The sequence below is a fragment of the Mytilus edulis genome, chromosome 10 (genome assembly GCF_963676685.1).
Source record: "Mytilus edulis chromosome 10, xbMytEdul2.2, whole genome shotgun sequence".
Taxonomy (NCBI): Eukaryota; Metazoa; Mollusca; class Bivalvia; order Mytilida; family Mytilidae; genus Mytilus; species Mytilus edulis.
The window spans coordinates 39,445,283-39,465,819 of NC_092353.1; the positions used below are offsets into that span (position 1 = coordinate 39,445,283).

The 20,537-nt window shown below is 32.6% G+C and overlaps 1 protein-coding gene across 2 annotated transcripts in view; it reads left to right on the plus strand.

Moving 5' to 3' along the window:
* LOC139491108 (DNA polymerase theta-like) overlaps positions 1-20,537 on the plus strand; it is a 44,637-nt gene that overhangs the window by 2,357 nt on the left and 21,743 nt on the right. For both annotated transcript variants that reach the window (XM_071278477.1, XM_071278478.1), the window contains exons 2-15: positions 1,809-1,943; positions 2,868-2,919; positions 3,342-4,356; positions 5,129-5,278; positions 5,656-5,810; positions 6,288-6,444; positions 11,198-11,324; positions 11,799-12,163; positions 12,561-12,698; positions 13,223-13,438; positions 13,679-13,821; positions 14,490-14,819; positions 15,121-15,445; positions 20,203-20,446. In XM_071278477.1, the coding sequence (XP_071134578.1) occupies positions 1,864-1,943; positions 2,868-2,919; positions 3,342-4,356; positions 5,129-5,278; positions 5,656-5,810; positions 6,288-6,444; positions 11,198-11,324; positions 11,799-12,163; positions 12,561-12,698; positions 13,223-13,438; positions 13,679-13,821; positions 14,490-14,819; positions 15,121-15,445; positions 20,203-20,446 (3,497 nt within the window). In that variant the 5' untranslated portion in view covers positions 1,809-1,863. The remainder of the gene's footprint in view (positions 1-1,808; positions 1,944-2,867; positions 2,920-3,341; positions 4,357-5,128; positions 5,279-5,655; positions 5,811-6,287; positions 6,445-11,197; positions 11,325-11,798; positions 12,164-12,560; positions 12,699-13,222; positions 13,439-13,678; positions 13,822-14,489; positions 14,820-15,120; positions 15,446-20,202; positions 20,447-20,537) is intronic.

Sequence of the window (20,537 nt, forward strand, 5' to 3'; positions counted from 1 at the left end):
GTGGACGCCGCCGCCGACGACTACGACGCAGACGACGCCGGAATGTAGGATCGCTTAGTCTCGCTTTTTGACTAAAGTCGAAGGCTCGACAAAAATGATAGAATCTGAATCGAGATGATGCATCAAATACTCTTGCTTTATATGTTTTCAAGACAAAATATTTCACTCAAACACACCCTAACATAAAAACGTGCACTCAACTTCTCTTTTCGATACAATTGATACCAATTTTTTGGAATTTTTTCTTGAGTCACATAATGGAAGGGCAGACACGAAAATTACAGAACTAATAGATTGATATGTTCTCCGTACGTGGTATTTTTCTTTTAAAAATCGGAGGTTATGCATTTTCTACATCCAACTTGATAGATACCCATGTCGTCGACATGATATCTAATAGTTCTGCTTAACTATGTTATAGAAAAATTGGAAACTTATGCACATGGTGTTTTTAAAATTAAATACTTCATAATTGAGCTGAAAATTGTCATTTTATTTGTTTCTATTAACTTTTAAAATTTGTGTTACTATAGTAAACATTACAGTAAGCATTTATCACCTTCTCTAACAAAGATCTTGGATTCTTTTGTTCTATTTCAACCGGGTTTCCACCTGTTTAGCTTGGTATGACTAAAACTTTGAAGATTTTAAATAACATATTGACATATATGAAATATAATTGTTTTTAACATCTTGTCTCCTTTGATCTCATGTGTGTTTGGTCAAGTATGACAATATGATGGCTAAATATTTATAGCAATACACTTTTCAAAACTCGTTTACAAATTATTAAACAACACGAATGGGTGCGAACGTGATTGGGCGCAAACGGACCCAGATTCACCTGGGATCACTATACACCTTATTCCTATTTGTCTGCCATTACTGGACATCAAAGGTTCCCCTAAAATTTGTACGTCGTTATACAAAATATCTGAGGCCACAATGGAAAAGTGATTCTTGTATGAAGTCTTTAGTTCAAGTGGGATAGATTCTCTGGTCAGCCAGGAATAGTGATAAGATGTATTATGGCAACCATGGTTTACATCATTCTTTTCCTTGTTACACATGTAAGTCGGTCTTATAGGCTTGTCTAAAAATACTTACATTCACTTCATTTGAGCTTTGGTGGATAGTTGTTTCATTGGTTTAATCATACCACATCTCCTTATTTTGCCGCGATATATTTTTGTGCTAATGCGGCGTAAAGCAGCCAACAATCAATCAATCTCATTTTTATAGCCATAGTTTAATTGTCCCGAAATGTTAGAATGTGTTTCTTTATATACATTTGTATATCAATGAACTTTTTAAGTGTAAATGAATGTTAAATCCTATTGATTTTATAATATTTAAATATAACTCTTTTTGTCCACTTTGGTTTGCCATGCTGCCTATAAATAAATAAATCTAAGTTTTAATAACCTTTGTAGACATTTTTTCCTTGAAAATGTTAGGAATAGAAAATTGTATGTACATTAGTGTTGGTGAATGAAAATTTAAAGGAAAAAAAGAAAAATTGATGGAAAATAAAAAAAAATTATGCTTTTTAAATTTAAAAAGTTGCATCCAAATCATAAATTGGTGGAAATGTCAATGAAGGTTCAAAGAGAAAACAAACATTTTTGCAGTAATTCCCAAGAGAGTTTGACATAAATCAGCTTTACTACAACTATTTTACTAGTATAACATACTGGTATACGTACATGTACATAAAGTACATGACCTACATTCAAATAAATTAGACATGAAGTTCATACCATCTATTCTGACCATAATGATATATCTATTGTTTTACATACATCTAGGTTACATCAAAATGAAAAGAAATGGATTCAGTTGACAGTGTTCTGGAGTGCTACCATGGCAACAGGGCATATTCAGACATCAAGAAGAAGACTGGGCAGAATTCCTGTTACTACAACAGCTCAAAGGAAAAACATGTAAACATTTTATAACAACACTTTTAATATGCAATGTCTTGTCTACAAATCAAAAATATTTTAGAGGACATACACTGTTGTCCTAAACTTACCAGAATCTGTTGTAATATGGATCATGTTGATAGGTATTTATTTTTCCTTGTACATTTTTAACAACACTACTTTTGTATAGATGCACATGTATGTAAAATTCATGATCTGGTACTAGTAGTACATTTGTACCTAAACTTCTTACACTTACATTACTTTATCACTAATTTAAACTAATATTAGACTAGGGCCACACACCATATTCGGACATTTGCGCCAATATAAAACATTTTATTTGCTCCATTTATACAGGTATATAGTATAAAAAATAGTTTTATTCAAAGATACACAATGATAACACATGTTTTATTGCATTATAAAACATGTCCCTCCAAAATAAGTCATCGTAACCATAATGAAAGCACTTTACACTGAAAATTTCTTAGAGAATTTTCATAATAATTTTAAAACAGAATTCTGCTTTAATCATAAAACATGTAAAAGAAAGCATGATACACTGGAAAAAAACTTAAAGTTTGTTCTGACACAAGACTGTGACGTACTTGTAAACACTGGATAACTGATATCTCACTGATATGTGTATTTTTTATTTGTTGGCCCATATGAAATATAACATTGTGGCACAAATGAAAGATTATATTATGTAAAAATTAGTGCAAACGCAATACCCATCAGATAAGAGAATTATCTGTGACAACAAATTACGACACCTGTTAATATTGATTAGCAATGGGTCATATATTTGCCTTTTACTTGAAAATTTCCTTAATTTAAAGCTTGAGATTTATTGTTTTATTTCTTCATTATTTTATGTTTTCCAATTAAAACAATCATAGAATGTGGAAAATAAATATATGGAAATGTATTTTTCAGATGTTTGAACCCAAATTCCACAGTAAAAAACACAGATGGAAATCAAAATAAGGTAATGAAAAACCATTCGATACTAAAACACAAAATAAAAAAGCAAGGTTTGTAGAATTTGTATTTAACTGCAAAAAAGAACATTTAGCTTGTTAAAATCCTTGTTGATTATTGCCAGAACATAAATGTTGACTCAAAAATCTTAGGCAGTTATAGCAATAATATACTAGAAAACCGTCAGACAAAAATGTTCTTAAAAATGAATATGAAAAAAGGGATCTGGTATTAGGTACTACCAATGAGAATAATAAGTAGGGATACAGGTTAGATCTTGAAAGGAAATTATCAGTCAGTAAGATGTAAGGAAGATTTTGTAAAATAGCGATATTATATATACTTATTTCTGAATTTGAAGCTTATTTCATAATTCAGAATTCTTATTATTGACCCTTTATATAATGTTATTTACATTCTTTTCTGCAGGATCAGACTACCAACATGAAGTCAATTCAAAACAAAGACATGATGGCATCTTTCTCTTCGTCATTTTGTACTGATTTGGATGTTGAAATGTTAGATGTAATGGATCAAATGGAGGAAAACTTCAATGTGAAAAAGTCCAATACACCAAAATCAAGAAAATGTCAACTTCAGATCCAGACGACCAAGTCACCAGCCAATCCAACTAATAAGACATCTGCATTCGTAACTAAAAAATCATCTGTTCATTCAACAACAAAGTCATCCATCACAAGAACTTCAGGAACTAATTTGATAAAAAATGCTTCAGAAAAGACAACTGTTAATTCTGGAGCTAATTCTGCCAAAAATTCAGCAGATACTTTGAAACAACAGTCCGCTGTTGGCGATTCAACTAGATTTCTTAGAAGCAAACCTTTAACTGGTGCACAAATTATTCCAGTAATGAAGAGCCACCCTACAACACCAAGTGGAACCAGTACATCAATTAGAAATAACGATGTTTTTAAGTCCCCATTAGATTATTCAACAGATGGAAAACTTTGTAATCAAAGTACTAAAAAATCTGTACATCATCTAAAAAATGATGATAACATTTCATGGCAAACACCAAAGATTGCTTCAACTCCTCAAACTACTCCTAATTCTCGTAAAGAATTAAAACTGACAGCATCTCATGTTAAGAGGCAAAATCATTTGTTAAAGTCATTATTTACACTTGAAACCTCTATGAATATATCTGATATAATTTTATCTCCTTGTGTAGAAAGTACAAAAAAGTCAGAAGTACAACAAAATAAATTGTTGAAACAATTCCCTTCTGTTAAAGAAAATAATAAGGAAAATACTGTCAGTAAATGTAAGACATCTCTGATAGAAATGGTGACACATTCACATCAAGCAGATGCAAACATTGATGGAGGTGTTGCCAGGCAACAACTAACAAAAGATCAGAATCATCAAAATAATCAAAAAGATAGGATGGAAAAAAACTTGAAAAGAAAATCTGATTTACATGGTAAGAATACAATGGTTTTATTCAATTTCAAGATTAGCTTGTACAAATATTTTGATAGATTATTAAAAAATTCATTCTTTTTCGTTGTATGGCCTTACTTCAAGTATCATACATAATTTTAAAAGCATTCCTGGTAAATATGGTCTTGTTAAAAGACTCAAAATGTTAAATTTACCCTATTTCATGAGGCCACACTTAAAAAAATAGTTTGGTTTGCCCAAACCCTACCCAACATTGAGACAGTGGGTAGGTAGGTAGGTAGGCATTTTCTTTTTTTTAGGCAAAGAGAAATTTAAGTATCAGATGTTTACTTGTCTTCATGCCTATATCATGTATAATATGAATAAAAAAAAAAAAAAAAAAAAATCACATCAGGACAATAAAAGATTTTGAGTAGGCAGCTATTTTCTTGGTAGGTAGGCTTAGGGCAAACAAACCTACTCTTTATTATGGCCTGATTAGGTTTGGTTTTGATATGCTTTTTGAATTAGAATTTTCTTGTATGTTCTAGGAGAGCATTCCAAACTGCTTAAGTAAATTCTTATCATGTTTTATGAAGCAATAATTCAAAGCTCTCCCCACAAATTTCATACATCATTCCAGTAGATTTGTTCTGAGGAAATTTTAAATACGTGGTGTTTCAAGCAATTATAGCATCACATCTATATAACAAATTCCATGAAGCTGAATGGCTTTGGGAGAACACTAAATATTCTAACATGGGATATATATGTATGTGCATATTCATTTAATCTATTTTGTTTTTACTTAGAAAAATCTTCTATTCTAAACATTAGTGGAGATAAACTTAGCCTTAGTAACTGGGGACTTCCTGAAACAGTGTTAAACCAGTATCACAGTAAAGGAATCACAGCAATGTTTGAATGGCAAGCTGAATGCCTTTGTAAAGGAAATACCCTGGGTAACAAAAGTTTTGATTTTGATTCATTTCTTTTAATTGTCAAACAGCATAATGATGATTCATATGTCAGATGCTAATTGTTAAAATTCAATTGATCTTGTACTTTAAAGGCATGCTTCATAACTGAACATGTACATGTAATGGAAAATTAAAATGAATCAGATACACATTTTAAAGTTTTATACAAAACCATGAAATATAGAACTTTACTATTACATTATTACTTATGGTATCATGAAAAGAGAGTCCTGTTTTGGGGTTTTCCTTAGCATATACATGTAATGGACACTTCAAGGGGTGGGAAATCTGGGGATACAATTTTGTGAGCTTTGCTCACATTTTCTATTGTCCTAAAATTGTAATGATTTTCATTAAAGCTGGTGGAAATCTAGTATACTCGGCTCCAACAAGTGCAGGCAAGACCATGGTTGCAGAACTATTGGTGCTAAAGAGAGTTATGGAAACTAAAAAGAAAGCTATATTTATATTACCCTTTGTATCTGTTGCCAGAGAAAAAATGTTTTATTTACAGGTAAGTCTTCTGAAAAATATCTTAATCGTGAAACTGTAAGGGGTAATTGGCACGAAATGAGGGAGTTTTTTTCCTAATAATAAATGGTATTTAACACATATGAAAGAGCTTATAACCATAGAAGTAAAAATCATACAGTTTACCTAGAAATGGTCTTTGAATAGTGCTTTATCCAAAGAACATAACTTTGAACAATAAAAAATGAAGAATTGAAATCACTCTTGTCTAAAATTTTCATAGCCTCTACCGCTTCAACACATATTTCTAAAACTTATAGCATTGTTAGTACATCATAAAACATTTTACATGAAGACTGCATCTTTTTCTAACAACATACGAAACTCTCAATATTTTCTATTGGAATAACAACATTTGGAAGCCAAATGTCTCTCCAGTTAGGTCTTTGCTCATGTCAGAATATTAATTACAAGTTCAGGAATTGAAATTATGCTGACTATTTGTTTTTATTGACAACAGCAACTTTATCAAGATGCTGGAATTCGAGTGAGTGGATTTATGGGGAGTTATTCCCCTCCAGGAGGACTCAAATCTGTAGATGTAGCAGTTTGTACAATAGAGAAAGGAAATGGTCTAATTAATAGGTTACTGGAACATAAAGAATTAGATAAACTGGGTAGGTATGAGACGTGAATGTTAGTATTCAGTGTTTCATTAATTTTATTTTATCACAAACTACCAACAAACAACATAAATCATGAACACTGTTTAATATGTGATAGGGTAATCTAAGCAACTACATGTCAGAGAAGAATTATATTTTGTAAACTGGCATGTTTTTCATATACAGTGAAACCTGTCCAAACCGAACACCCACAGGACTTTGCTTTTTGTTCGGTTTTCACAGGTGTTTGGATTGTAGAGGTAGACGGAAGTCGACACCAAAATAATTTTGACAAGAATAATAGGTGACACAACAGCCGACAGTTTATTTTTGTGTTGATTTAGATGTAAATGTAAAAACAAAAGAAGATAAAAGATAGACGTTTTGCTACATTTTTGTTTATAAATCAAAAGCCACTCCGTCAATCACGCTCGTTGTTGGGAGATGTCCGACGTGGAGCGATTTTGCTTTTTATAATTATTTTCTCATCCGTTAATTCACTGACCAATTCAGATTCACAGTCACTGTCATATGACGATTCCGTAGTTGAATCAGGAATGTCATTGTACACACGAGTTCTCGGACTAAACTGGTCACCCGCTGATTGATACTTCGGCACACGATAACAGTGAAACAACAGCAGGGGTCCAGTTTATTCTCGGACTTTATCGTTGCTAAATAGCTAACCGAAGTCTTCGGGAGCATTCAAATCAAATATATAGGGTCTCTAATGGGAATCCAGCAATCAAAATCCATTGACCTTGTTGTGTTTCACGACTTCTTAATCCGGTGAAAGGCTTTAAAACTATTATTTAATTAAACAGTTTAGCTACAGAATGGCAGTTTCGATTTTGTGGCCGTAATTATTTGAGTAAGGTGCATTTAATTGATCTGAGGGAAAGTTCCTTTCTTGTCATTATCGGCGATGGGGGTAGCTGACCAGTTTAACGTTTCTTTACAAAAAAATCACTTTATACATGCACACAGACATGCTAATTAGTTTGTAATAACAACTCACAAGTTCATTAAACCTCAAATACCTTCGGGGATACTCTGCCATCCTGTGTTTGTTTCATTAAATCATGCAAATAATTAATTATATTTTATTGTTTTGATATGTATTGATCGATTTTGACAGATAATTTTTAGATACAAATTTACCAACAAGCCTTCAAAAAGCGTTCGGAATTCGGTGTTGACAGGGTTCGGTTTTTTCAGGTTAGATTAACGTTAATTGATAGGGAAATTTTGTGGGACTTTGAAAATTGTTCGGTTTAAACTGAAATTCGGTTTTATCAGGGTTCGGTTTACCCAGGTTTCACTGTAGTAAAAGAAATTCTGTATATAAAGCCTTTTAAGTTTGCTATTTAATTCCTGATTTAAGCAACTTTAAGCCACAATTGAATGATAATACATTTAATTCAAATGTCAGATAGTGGGAATAAAAAAGTTCAGTAACAAATGTTTTATTTTTATACGACCGCAAACATTTTTGCAGTTGTATATTGGAATCACGTCGTCGTCGTCAGCGTTGTCCGAAGAAAGATAGTTTCCGGATATTAACTTAAGTATAAATTAATAGAAATCAATAAAATTTTAATACAATGTTTATAACCATAAAAGGAAGCTTGGGATTGATTTTGGGGGTTATGGTCCTTATGGTTTAGGAATTAGGGGCCCAAAAGGCCCAAAACAAGCATTTATCTAGTGTCAGGACAATAAGTTGTGTATAAGTATTTCAATTGTTTGATATGTACCACAATGTTTAATACCATAAGTAGAAGGTTGGGATATATTTAAAGGGTTATGGGGCAAAAAGTCTAGGAATAAAGGGGCAAAAAAAACAAGCATTTTTGTAGTTTCAAGACAATAAGATGGATTTATCTTTCTTTGTCCAGAATGGTTGTCATTGAGATCATTTTTGGAATAAGGGAAAGGGGGAGGTGAAAAAAATTGGGGGGGGAGGGAAATTTTTCTCATTTCAGATTTCAGAAATATAAAGAAAATTTCTTCAAACATTATTTTTTTTTTGCGAGGATTAATATTCAACAGCATAGTGCACTGCTCAAAAGCAAAAAAAAAAATTAAGTTCGTTAGACCTAATTCATTCTGTGTCAGAAACCTATGCTGTGTCAACTTTTTAATCACAATTCAAATTCAGAGCAGTATCCAGCTTGAATGTTGTGTCCATACTTACCCCAACCATTCAGGGTTCGACCTTGCGGTCGTATAATGCTTTGCCCTGCGGAGCATCTGGTTTATTAGCTCACCTGGCCCAAAGGGCCAAGTGAGCTTTTCTCAGCACTTGGCGTCCGGCGTCCGTCGTCTGTCGTCCGTCGTCTGTCGTCCGTCGTCGTCTGGCGTCGTTAACTTTTACAAAAATCTTCTCCTCTGAAACTACTGGGCCAAATTTAACCAAACTTGGCCACAATCATCATTGGGGTATCTAGTTTAAAAAATGTGTCTGGTGACCCGGTCAACCAACCAAGATGGCCGCCATGGCTAAAAATAGAACATAGGGGTAAAATGCAGTTTTTGGCTTATAACTCAAAAACCAAAGCATTTAGAGCAAATCTGACGGGGTAAAATTGTTCATCAGGTCAAGATCTATCTGCCCTGAAATTTTCAGATGAATCGGACAACCCATTGTTGGGTTGCTGCCCCTGAATTGGTAATTTTAAGGAAATTTTACTGTTTTTGGTTATTATCTTGAATATTATTATAGATAGAGATAAACTGTAAACAGCAATAATGTTCAGCAAAGTAAGATTTACAAATAAGTCAACCTGACCCAAATGGTCAGTTGACCCCTTTAGGAGTTATTGCCCTTTATAGTCAATTTTAAACCATTTTTCGTAAATCTTAGTTATCTTTTAGAAAAATCTTCTCCTCTGAAACTACTGGGCCAAATTAAACCAAACTTGGCCACAATCATCATTGGGGTATCTAGTTTAAAAAATGTGTCCGGTGACCCGGCCAACTAACCAAGATGGCCACCACGGCTAAAAATAGAACATAGGGGTAAAATGCAGTTTTTGGCTTATAACTCAAAAATTTAGAGCAAATCTGACATGGGGGTAAAATTGTTTATAGGGTCAAGATCTATCTGCCCTGAAATTTTCAGATGAATCGGACAACCTGTTGTTGGGTTGCTGCCCCTGAATTGGTAATTTTGAGGAAATTTTTGCCGTTTTTGGTTATTATCTTGAATATTATTATCGATAGAGATAAACAGTAAACAGCAATAATGTTCAGCAAAGTTAGATTTACAAATAAGTCAACATGACTGAAATGGTCAGTTGACCCCTTAAGGAGTTATTGCCCTTTATAGTCAATTTTTAACCATTTTTCATAAATCTAAGTAATCTTTTACAAAAATCTTCTCCTCTGAAACTAATGGGCCAAATTAATCCAAAGTTGGCCACAATCATCTTTGGGGTATCTAGTTTAAAAAATGTGTGGCTTGACCCAGTCAACCAACCAAGATGGCTGCCACGGCTAAAAATAGAACATAGGGGTAAAATGCAGTTTTTGGCTTATAACTTAAAAACCAAAACTTTTAGAGGAAATCTGACATGAGTAAAAATGTTTATCAGGTCAAGATCTATCTGCCCTGAAATTTTCAGATGAATCGGTCAACCTGTTGTTGGGTTGCTGCCCCTGAATTGGTAATTTTGAGGAAATTTTTGCCGTTTTTGGTTATTATCTTGAATATTATTATAGATAGAGATAAACTGTAAACAGCAATAATGTTCATCAAAGTAAAATTTACAAATAAGTCAACATGACCGAAATGGTCAGTTGACCCCTTTAGGAGTTATTGCCATTTATAGTCAATTTTTAACCATTTTTCGTAAATCTGTTATCTTTTACAAAAATCTTCTCCTCTGAAACTACTGGGCCAAATTAATTCAAACTTGGCCACAATCATCTTTGAGGTACCTTGTTTGAAAAATGTGTTCGATGACCTGGCCATCCAACCAAGATGGCCACCACGGCTTAAAAAAGAACAGGGGTAAAATGTAGTTTTTTGCTTATAACTCTGAAACCAAAATCATTTAGAGGAAATCTGACAAGGAGTTAAATTGTTAATCAAGTCAATATATATCTGCCCTGAAATATTCAAATCAATTGGACAACCAGTTGTTGGGTTGCTGCCCTCCAATTGGTAATTTTTAAAGAAATTTTGCTGTTTTTGGTTATTATCTTGAATACTATTATAGATAGCGATAAACTGTAAACAGCGATAATGTTCATCAAAGTAAGATCTACAAATAAGTCCACATGACCTAAGTGGTCAATTGACCCCTTAAGGAGTTATTGCCCTTTATAGTCAATTTTTAACAATTTTCATTAATTTGGTAAATTTATGTAAATTTTTACCAAATATTTTTCTCTGTTACTAATGGGCAAAGTTCATTATAGATATAATTGTAAGAAGCAAGAATGTTCAGTAAAGTAAGAACTTCAAACACATCACCATCACCAAAATACAATTTTGTCATGAATCCATTTGTGTCCTTTGTTTAATATGCACATAGACCAAGGTGAGAGACACAGGCTCTTTAGAGCCTCTAGTTTTTTAAATTGCAAAATGTTAATGCTGCCATACTAACGGTAATGTTACTTATATTCAATAAATGCCCCTGAATGTTAAGCAACCAACAATCAATCAATATATTCAATTTACATATATAGATACATTGTATTTATCTTGTCAAATTTAAGTAAAGCTTATTCATTTAGATTACATATTTTCTTCCAGGAATTATAGTTGTAGATGAGTTACATTTGGTAGGAGATTCCCACAGAGGATATCTGCTGGAACTTATGCTGACTAAGATTTGCTATGTAATGAGAAAAGAAAAGGAACAGCTAAATATAGACAACCAGTAAGATTTCAAGACCCCAGTTGTTGATATTTCAAGCTGTGGTATTTTGTGAAATTGTGCAGTTTATAATTTATCTCTGAAAGAAACCTCATAAATATCTCTGTGTCTTTGTATTTAAAGTTCTATTATGAAATCGCATTGATATTTAATTCTAATCAAGAGTTAAGAGAAAAAGATATGAAAATTTAGTAGAAAATCCAACCAAGGGAGACAATTCAGGATCTTACATCTATCATTTATATAGTTCAGAGACTACTTTGTGAAAATAATAAAAAAATTTCTAAATCATTGAAGAATGAAGAAAAGGAAAAAATGCTTTGTAATATTTAACAACTAAGAAATGGCCTGTCTTTTGGTAAAACTACTGAAGAAAAATCACTAATTTAATCTCTTTTATTTTTATTTTAATAATAAAAATTTAGACACAAACTCATGAATTTTGAAATTTATAAAGATAATGTACTTTTGTTTCAGATCTACAGATGTTCTCAATGGTGTGCAGATTGTAGGGATGAGTGCCACACTACCTAATCTAGATCTCTTGGCCAGATGGCTGAAGGCTGAACTGTATCATACAGATTATAGACCTGTACCTCTAACAGAATGTGTCAAGATTGGTACAACTCTATATGATAGTTCCCTAGTGAAAATTAGGGATGTTGATTTGACCTTGACCTTTAAAGATGACTCTGATCATGTGATACCTCTGTGCTTAGAAACATTAAAGGGAGGTCATTCAGTTTTGATATTTTGTCCAACCAAGAACTGGTGTGAAAAGCTGTCAGAGTCCATAGCCAAAGAGTTTTACATGATTTTAAGGAATTCAAAACCTCAAAATGGTGTGTTATTTTTATCACTTTAATATGCTGTTGTTTACAAACAAATGATACAAAGGTAACTGATACAAAAATATAATAAAATATATCATTTAATTTGTTTTGAATATATACAGTATTAACAGTAATCATTTCACAACTTTTTGAAGCATTAGGCAGAAAGTTTCCAGTTAAGAAGGCCTATTAGGCTACAAGATTTGACATTAGTCTAAATACTGAACAACTAGATTATTGTGTAGTAAAGCTTATATCAAATCAACAATTGGCTAGACTTTTCATCTTAATAAATGAAGCTTTACCAGAGCGCTCAATCAACACATAAGTTGACTATTTATTTTACATCTCAAAAGCAAGTGCAATTACTATTGAATACATTATTTCAATTGTTCTCTTATACTAGGTGAGAAGGAAGAACTACCTCTACCGCTGAATGGTAACAGTTTAATGGATGTTGTAGAACAGTTGAAGAGAACACCTGTAGGTCTAGATAGTACACTTGGGAGAACAGTTCCATTTGGTGTGGCATACCATCATGCAGGTTTATTATATAAATTGATATGGTGTATACTGTTATTCTGAAATAAATGCTATGCTTTGATAATGGGAATAATGTGAATAAAGGACTATTGCAATAATAAGAACTCATATTCTGATATCTAATACATATATATGTATGTAGATTTTCATGAAATCGCAAAAATTAATCTTGCATTGATGTCCATTCTTCAACCATCTCAGTGATAAATGCAAGCAAAATTTCTGAATTTACAGTATTCGTTATTCTTTTTCATGTTTTGTTTTATTATTTTTATTTCTAAAGCTGTAACAAAATTGAGATTGTTCTTTTAGGAATTTATGTTATTCCAATGATCAAGTTTAAATGTTGGATGATTGAGTGCTAAAAACCTTACAGTAAAACTTTATTGTCTGTCTGATGATACACCTGTCCAAAGTTAACATCCTTTCATTTGTCAACTTTAGTTCTAACTTATTAACTCAAGAGTTTGGTGACAAAGATATTTATGCCAATACCATTTACATATTTTAAATGTTTCATTTTAGGACTGACATTTGATGAGAGAGACATTATCGAGGGAAGTTTTAGACAAGGAATCATCAAAGTTCTAATAGCCACATCAACTCTATCTTCAGGAGTAAACTTGCCTGCCCGTAGAGTGATTGTGAGGTCACCTACATTCCATGCTGGCAAGATCATTGATATCTTAACATACAAACAAATGATTGGAAGAGCTGGCAGAAAAGGAGTTGATACTGAAGGTAAACTCCCATCAAAATGTATTCATTATAACACAGTTTATTGGTTTGGAGTTATACAACTGGTTTTATTTGAATTTGGGACTTTAAGACATTTTGAAAAGAAAGATTTAAATGCTTTCGATAAAAATTTTGCAAATATTTACAGAAAAATGAAATTGTGCAATTGATAGATTTTTCCTTTTATAAAATTATATTTCTGATTTGTAAATCACTTTTGTTTTATTTTAAATTTTTTTTTAGGAGAGAGTATTTTAATCTGCCGACCAAATGAGAGAGATAAAGCTGTAACATTGATATCCTCCTCACTACCTCCTGTACAAAGTTGTCTAGTCAGTAGGGAGGGACAGGAACTCAGCTCTAGTTTAAAAAGGGCCATTTTAGAGGTCAGTAGATTCAATTAATTGGACTGTCTTAAATTTCCACTGAGTTGTGAGTCTTGTTCTCATCTTGAAGGCCTCACTGTGACTTTGATAAAGAACATAAATGAAATCACTGTTTTTGCAGTAGGTCAAGTGTGTGTAGGAATTTAGTATCATGCATTTCTACAGCATACTACATCTTTTCCTCATTAAGTGAATTGAAGTCATCATGTTCTTTAGACTTTTGATCACAGTTAATAGATATATTGACAGCCAACAAGCGATCTATTTTTGTGATTGGATCCTGCTATATTAAAATGCACGAAGGAAGGTGGAAAATTGCAAAACTAAATTGCTCAGAAGTCTTTAACAAAAGACTAAGCATAAGTAAAGTATCTGGGTAAATAAGTTGGTTCACAGTAATTATAAAAATAAGATGATGCGGCATGATTGACAATGAGAACTCTTCACAAGAGACCAACTGACACAGAAATTGACAACTATAGATCATAGTACGGCCTTCAACAAGGAGCAAAGCCAATACCACATACTGGTTCACAGTAATGCATACTAAGACTAATATATCTTTTAAAACATTGATCGACTTTTAGTTATCTTTGTTAACCAAAAATTATGAAACTTCATTTTAAACCATACAAGTAGTATTTTAACAATGTAATATTTTCTTCCAGATTGTTGTAAGTGGTGTCGCCACTGTCCCAGCAGATGTTGCCTTGTATACATCCTGTACCATGTTATCTGCTGCTATCTCAGAAGACGACAATGGAAATGAGGACATGATTGCAGCCTGTATCAAATTCCTACAAGAAAATGAGTTTGTATGCCTACAAAAAGTTGCAGTGGCTGATGGGAAGGAAGAAGAAAGATTTTGTCCAACACAACTTGGATCAGCTGTTTTGGCTTCATCACTATCTCCCCGTGAAGGATTAGTGGTGTTTGCTGAGTTACAGAAAGCTAGGCAATGCTTTGTCCTAGAAAATGAACTTCATATTATTTACTTGGTATGACAAATGACAAAACTGTTTATTTTGTATTGATATGTGATCTAGTCTGTTTTTCAAACGTATTCTTTTTGAGTAAAAATAGCCAAAGCAAAAACTCCAAATGAAAAAAAGAAATGTATAGTAAAGGAAATGCATATTGGTTTATTGTTCTGTTTTATCCTAATTTTGTAAATTTAAGGAATTTTTGTGGTCAGATTAAGTTAAGAATTCAAAGTTATAAGTTTTAAAGAGATTTCTTTTGACAAAAGAGATAGGCAAATTGTCAGGTTCATATAAGTCCATATTATACATTTTACAGGTAACACCTATTTATAGTATGGACTTTGGTACCAGTTTAGACTGGTACCAATACTATTGTCTTTGGGAAAGCTTGTCTGTTGGCATGAAAAGAGTAGCAGAGCTTGTTGGGGTACAAGAGAGCTTCATAGCTCGGGCCATCAGGGGAAGGATTCTGACTAAAACTGAGGCCCAGATGAGAAGTCTTGCAATCCATAGAAGATTTTACACATCCCTTATATTACATGATTTGGTACATGAGGTTCCTCTTCCTGAGGTGGCCAGGAAATATAATTGTAACAAAGGACAGCTACAGTCATTACAACAGTCAGCTGCTACTTTTGCTGGTTTGTATTTACACGTTTAACATTTATAATATAAAATTGAAAATGGAAATGGGGAATGTGTCAAAGAGACAACAACCCGACCAAATAAAAAACAACAGCAGAAGGTCACCAACAGGTCTTCAATGTAGCGAGAAATTCCCGCACCCAGAGGCGTCCTTCAGCTGGCCCCTAAACAAATATATACTAGTCCAGTGATAATGAACGCCATACTAATTTCCAAATGTACACAAGAAACTAAAATTAAAATAATACAAGACTAACAAAGGCCAGAGGCTCCTGACTTGGGACAGGCGCAAAAATGCGGCGGGGTTAAACATGTTTGTGAGATCTCAACCCTCCCCCTATACCTCTAACCAATGTAGAAAAGTAAACGCATAACAATACGCACATTAAAATTCAGTTCAAGAGAAGTCCGAGTCTGATGTCAGAAGATGTAACCAAAGAAAATAAACAAAATGACAATAATACATTAATAACAACAGACTACTAGCAGTTAACTGACATGCCAGCTCCAGACTTCAATTAAACTGACTGAAAGATTATGATTTCATCATATGAACATCAGGCACAATCCTTCCCGTTAGGGGTTAAGTATCATACCATCATAACATATATATGAGAAGAACATAACCCGTGTCATGCCAACAACTGTTTTTAGAATAAATGTGTTTAGTTCCGATGCAAAGACCTTATCAGTGACTCAATATTAACGCCAAAATATGCAATCTTTAATGACTTGACAACAGAATCGTAATTATATCCCTTCTTAATAAGTCTATTCAAAGGTTTTGTAAGTTTCTGAGGTGAATACTGACACCTTTGTGCTTTATAAAGAATATTTCCATAAAAAATTGGATGTAAAATACCTGAACGTATTAGAAGTCTGCATGTTGAGCTATATTTACGAATGATGTCTTTATACCGATGATAAAATTTAGTAAATGTTTTGACTAGTTTGTGATATCGAAAACCCTGGTGTAATAATTTTTCAGTAATACATAAATTTCTCTCGTTAAAATCTAAAACATTGTTACATACACGAGCGAATCGTACAAGTTGAGATATATAACACCGTAAGATGGTGACAAGGGAACGTCACCATCTAAAAACGGATAATTAACGATAGGAAATGAAAAATCATCCCTTTTATCATAAATTTTAGTATTCAGCTTTCCATTAGTTATATAGATATCAAGATCGAGAAAAGGGCAGTGGTCATTGTTAGTATTAGCTTTATTTAAAGTAAGTTCAACAGGATAAATTTCATTAATATACATACAGAAGTCGTCATTATTGAGAGCCAAAATATCATCCAAATATCTAAAAGTATTATTAAATTTGTTTATCAGATGTTGTTTCGATGGGTCTTTGCTTATTTTTGTCATAAATTGTAACTCATAACAATACAAAAACAGGTCCGCAATAAGTGGTGCACAGTTAGTCCCCATTGGAATTCCGATAATCTGACGATATACGGAATCCCCAAAGCGAACAAAAATGTTATCTAGTAAAAATTCAAGGGCATATATAGTATCAAAGTATGTCCAATTAACATAGTTTTTTTGTTTATTGCTACTAAAAAATGACCTAAAGAGTTTGAACATATATATTCACATTCTGATTTTTTGAATGCCCATTTAATTAGGTGTGTGAATTTTTTCTTAATGAGAATGTGAGGCAATGTGGTATACAGGGTAGAAAAATCAAAACTTTGAACAGATTCAAAATCACCAATATAAGCATGCAATTTATCAAGTACTTCCAACGAGTTCTTGACACTCCAAAAGTAATTTATTCCACTATTTTCGAAGGCCTTATTTGAACAATTTATTATCAGGTTTTTAATTGTTCCAAGTGTGCTGGTAAAAAGAATAGACAATTTAGTAGTTGAACAATGACTTGAAGACGAAATAAATCTATATTTGTAAGGAGTTTTATGTAGCTTCGGAAGCCAATACATAGTTGGGACTTTCATTGTATTTGGCTCTGCTTGTAAAGCGGTGGCTAAAAGTTTATGTTTGTTACAGATTTCGTTTTCTGAAAATGGAGTCAGTTGGAATGTTGGTGAATTGGTGATTTCCTTTATCAGAACCTCAATGTAAAATTTAAATCAAACAATAATAATATTATTAGCAGCTTTATCGGCCGGAACAAAAACAAATTCCTTGGCTAGTTTTTTTAGTTTATGTTTGATACGAGAAATAGGTTTATTGTGGTTATTGTTTAAAGTAAAATGTTCTTTAAAATGTTGAATACGTATATCAACTATCTTCATTACTGAATTAAAAAAAGAGTCCAAAGATTTTTTGTCAGCTTTTTCCCGTTTTATCCATTTCATACAGTAAGTATGGAGTGAGTCGTGGATGATATTACGACACTCATTCCAATTAATAATTGACGGGGGACGATATTTAGGTCCTTTACTGAGGAATGATTTTAACTCTCGGTCTTGAACGATGTTAAGATCTCCTGTTATAACATGGGAAATGGGTCCATAAATATATTCGGAATTACTGCAATTACATGAAGTAGATGTATTTTCACTGATATTAATATCTTTACACAATTGACTATAATTAAACACAAATTTCCGGGTAGATTTCTTGTAAATATAACAAATAAGAGGTAGCTCAGTATTGTCAAAATATCCAGGAATTTGTTCTTTAACAGAATGGTCGTTAAATATACCGTCAATATTTACAAAATCAAAGCCTTTATTGACATACTTAATTTTAATAAAATGTTTTTTATGATCTTCAGGGCGATCAATTTTGGGAAATAATTTAGAATAACAATATGCCATAATAATTTGAACAATTTCATACTTAGGACTGCTATATGAAATTGTGTTGCAATCCTCCAAAATTTTATTTAACTTATTAACCGGTAACGAACAGAGTTTTGTTAACAGATAATGTCTGCCGTTGTTTTTTGAAATAGAAATTAGGTTCGAAATATTGGTATGATTGGCCCGAAATTTTCTTTGATTGCGATTTGTTCTACGACCGTGAGAACGTTTTTTACGAACAGTTTTAGAAACTATATCCAAAATGTTAACGGAATTGGTTCTAGATATATTACCAATTCCCATGATATTATCAATTATTTTCCGTGATCGTACAAACTTTGAATGCGATTCACCAGGCTGCTTATTTACTACTTCTAAAGGTTGAACTGCTAAATATTTAAAAGGATGGTTGTGCTTCTTAAGGTGTTGGTAAATGATACTTTTGAATTTATCGGGTCTTTTAAAACGATACAGATGTTCTTGAGTGCGTTTAGATAAATATCGCCCAGTTTCTCCTACGTACTGAATACCACACCCCGGTTTGTTTCATGTGAGTAAATCAATAATACTGTTTGTTTTTCAAGTTATATCAGTTTCAAAATTTAAAGAAAATGTGCGACCATTAAACGTGGACCTTACTGTATTGTTGGTGGAAAGACGGGGACATGTAAGTCATTTTTTGGTATGACACTTATCGATAGAAGGGTAACCACGATTTTTATTATTAAAAATGTTAGCGATGGTAGTATTTTTAGATAACCGATTTTGAAAATTGAGACGTGTAGATACCCTTTGAACAAGTTTAGTATTTAGTAATTTTCCATTTCTAAGCTTCATAATTGTTTTGTAAGTGAATTATATAATAAAGGAGCAAAGATTGGCGTCAAGAATATGAACCAGCATACAATAATTTAAGTTATATAAAATGGATAAATTTGTTCTGCTAAAAATTTCAAACGCTATCAGTATTAATTACCCGAAAAAGATAGGGTATATCAGGGTAGGACTGATGGCTGACTAAATAGTAGAATGGGGCTGAATATTGAAATACTACTTTTTGATAAATATTCCTAAAGTAATGAACTAGAGCAGTTCTGGCTCAGACACACACTCCATAATCTAGTATATTATAAGAGCATAAACCTGAGGCACGGGGAGGCACTCTACTGCCTCCACACGGCACTAAAGACAAACTCTGTAAAAAATAAAATTGAAAATGGAAATGGGGAATGTGTCAAAGAGTATGGCTGTAATGTAATATATAAATAAAGAGATGTGGTATGGCTGTAATGTAATATATAAATAAGGAGATGTGGTATGATTGCCAATGAGACAACAATCCAGTATTTCTAATGCAAAGTGCATGAATTGGTTGATGTTATATTCTATACTTAAGACATTAATTACTGGGGAATAGCTGATCCTAAAGTTTTTACCTGCATCCTACCTGAAATGAATTTCCCTTTAGTTTAACTTACAATTTTATTTGACCCTGATGCTGTTGATATCACCAATTATTTGAAAATTTCCACTATGCCATCATACTGTTTGAAGTATCTCACAAGAACATCGTCAAAAAGGGGATGCTTATTTAAAGTAAAATGACTAATAAAAAAACAAAAAAGTATGAAACATTTACTGCATGCAGAATTGAAACAAGCAATGTTTTAGTAAACCTTTTTGGAGAAAAGAGGTATGAGAAAAGACATATTTGATTAAAACAGTTGCTTTGAGGTAGGAAGGGTCTTTCAAAATCCACAAAAATTAACATCTTTTTTTTTTTTTTTTATTGATAATGCTTTCATCAAATGAATTAACTACCATAGTAAGTAAGACTATTTTTGAGATATGGCCCATGTCCAAAAATAAAATTCTCTTTCTACCCTCTCCACTCCTTTGAAATGGAATAACTGTTATAAGTCTTTGAAATTTTTAGTTTACAATCATTGAACAAGTTTATTAATTGTAGGTATGGTTACTGTATTCTGTGCACGTCTTGGATGGCATAACCTAGAATTGATACTTTCTCAGTTCCAGAATCGTCTAACATTTGGTATACAGCGAGAGCTATGTGACTTGGTCAGATTAACATTATTAAATGGCCAGAGAGCCAGAGTCCTTCACAATGCTGGTTACCATACTGTGACAGCACTGGCTAATGCTACTGAGGTGGATGTAGAATTGGTTCTGAAGAATGCTGCCCCATTTCAAAGGTTTGTTACTATTGTGGAGAGTTATATAAAATCAATTTTCATGAGGTAGGAAGAATCTTTTAACTTATTTGATTGGTAATGGTTCAAGATC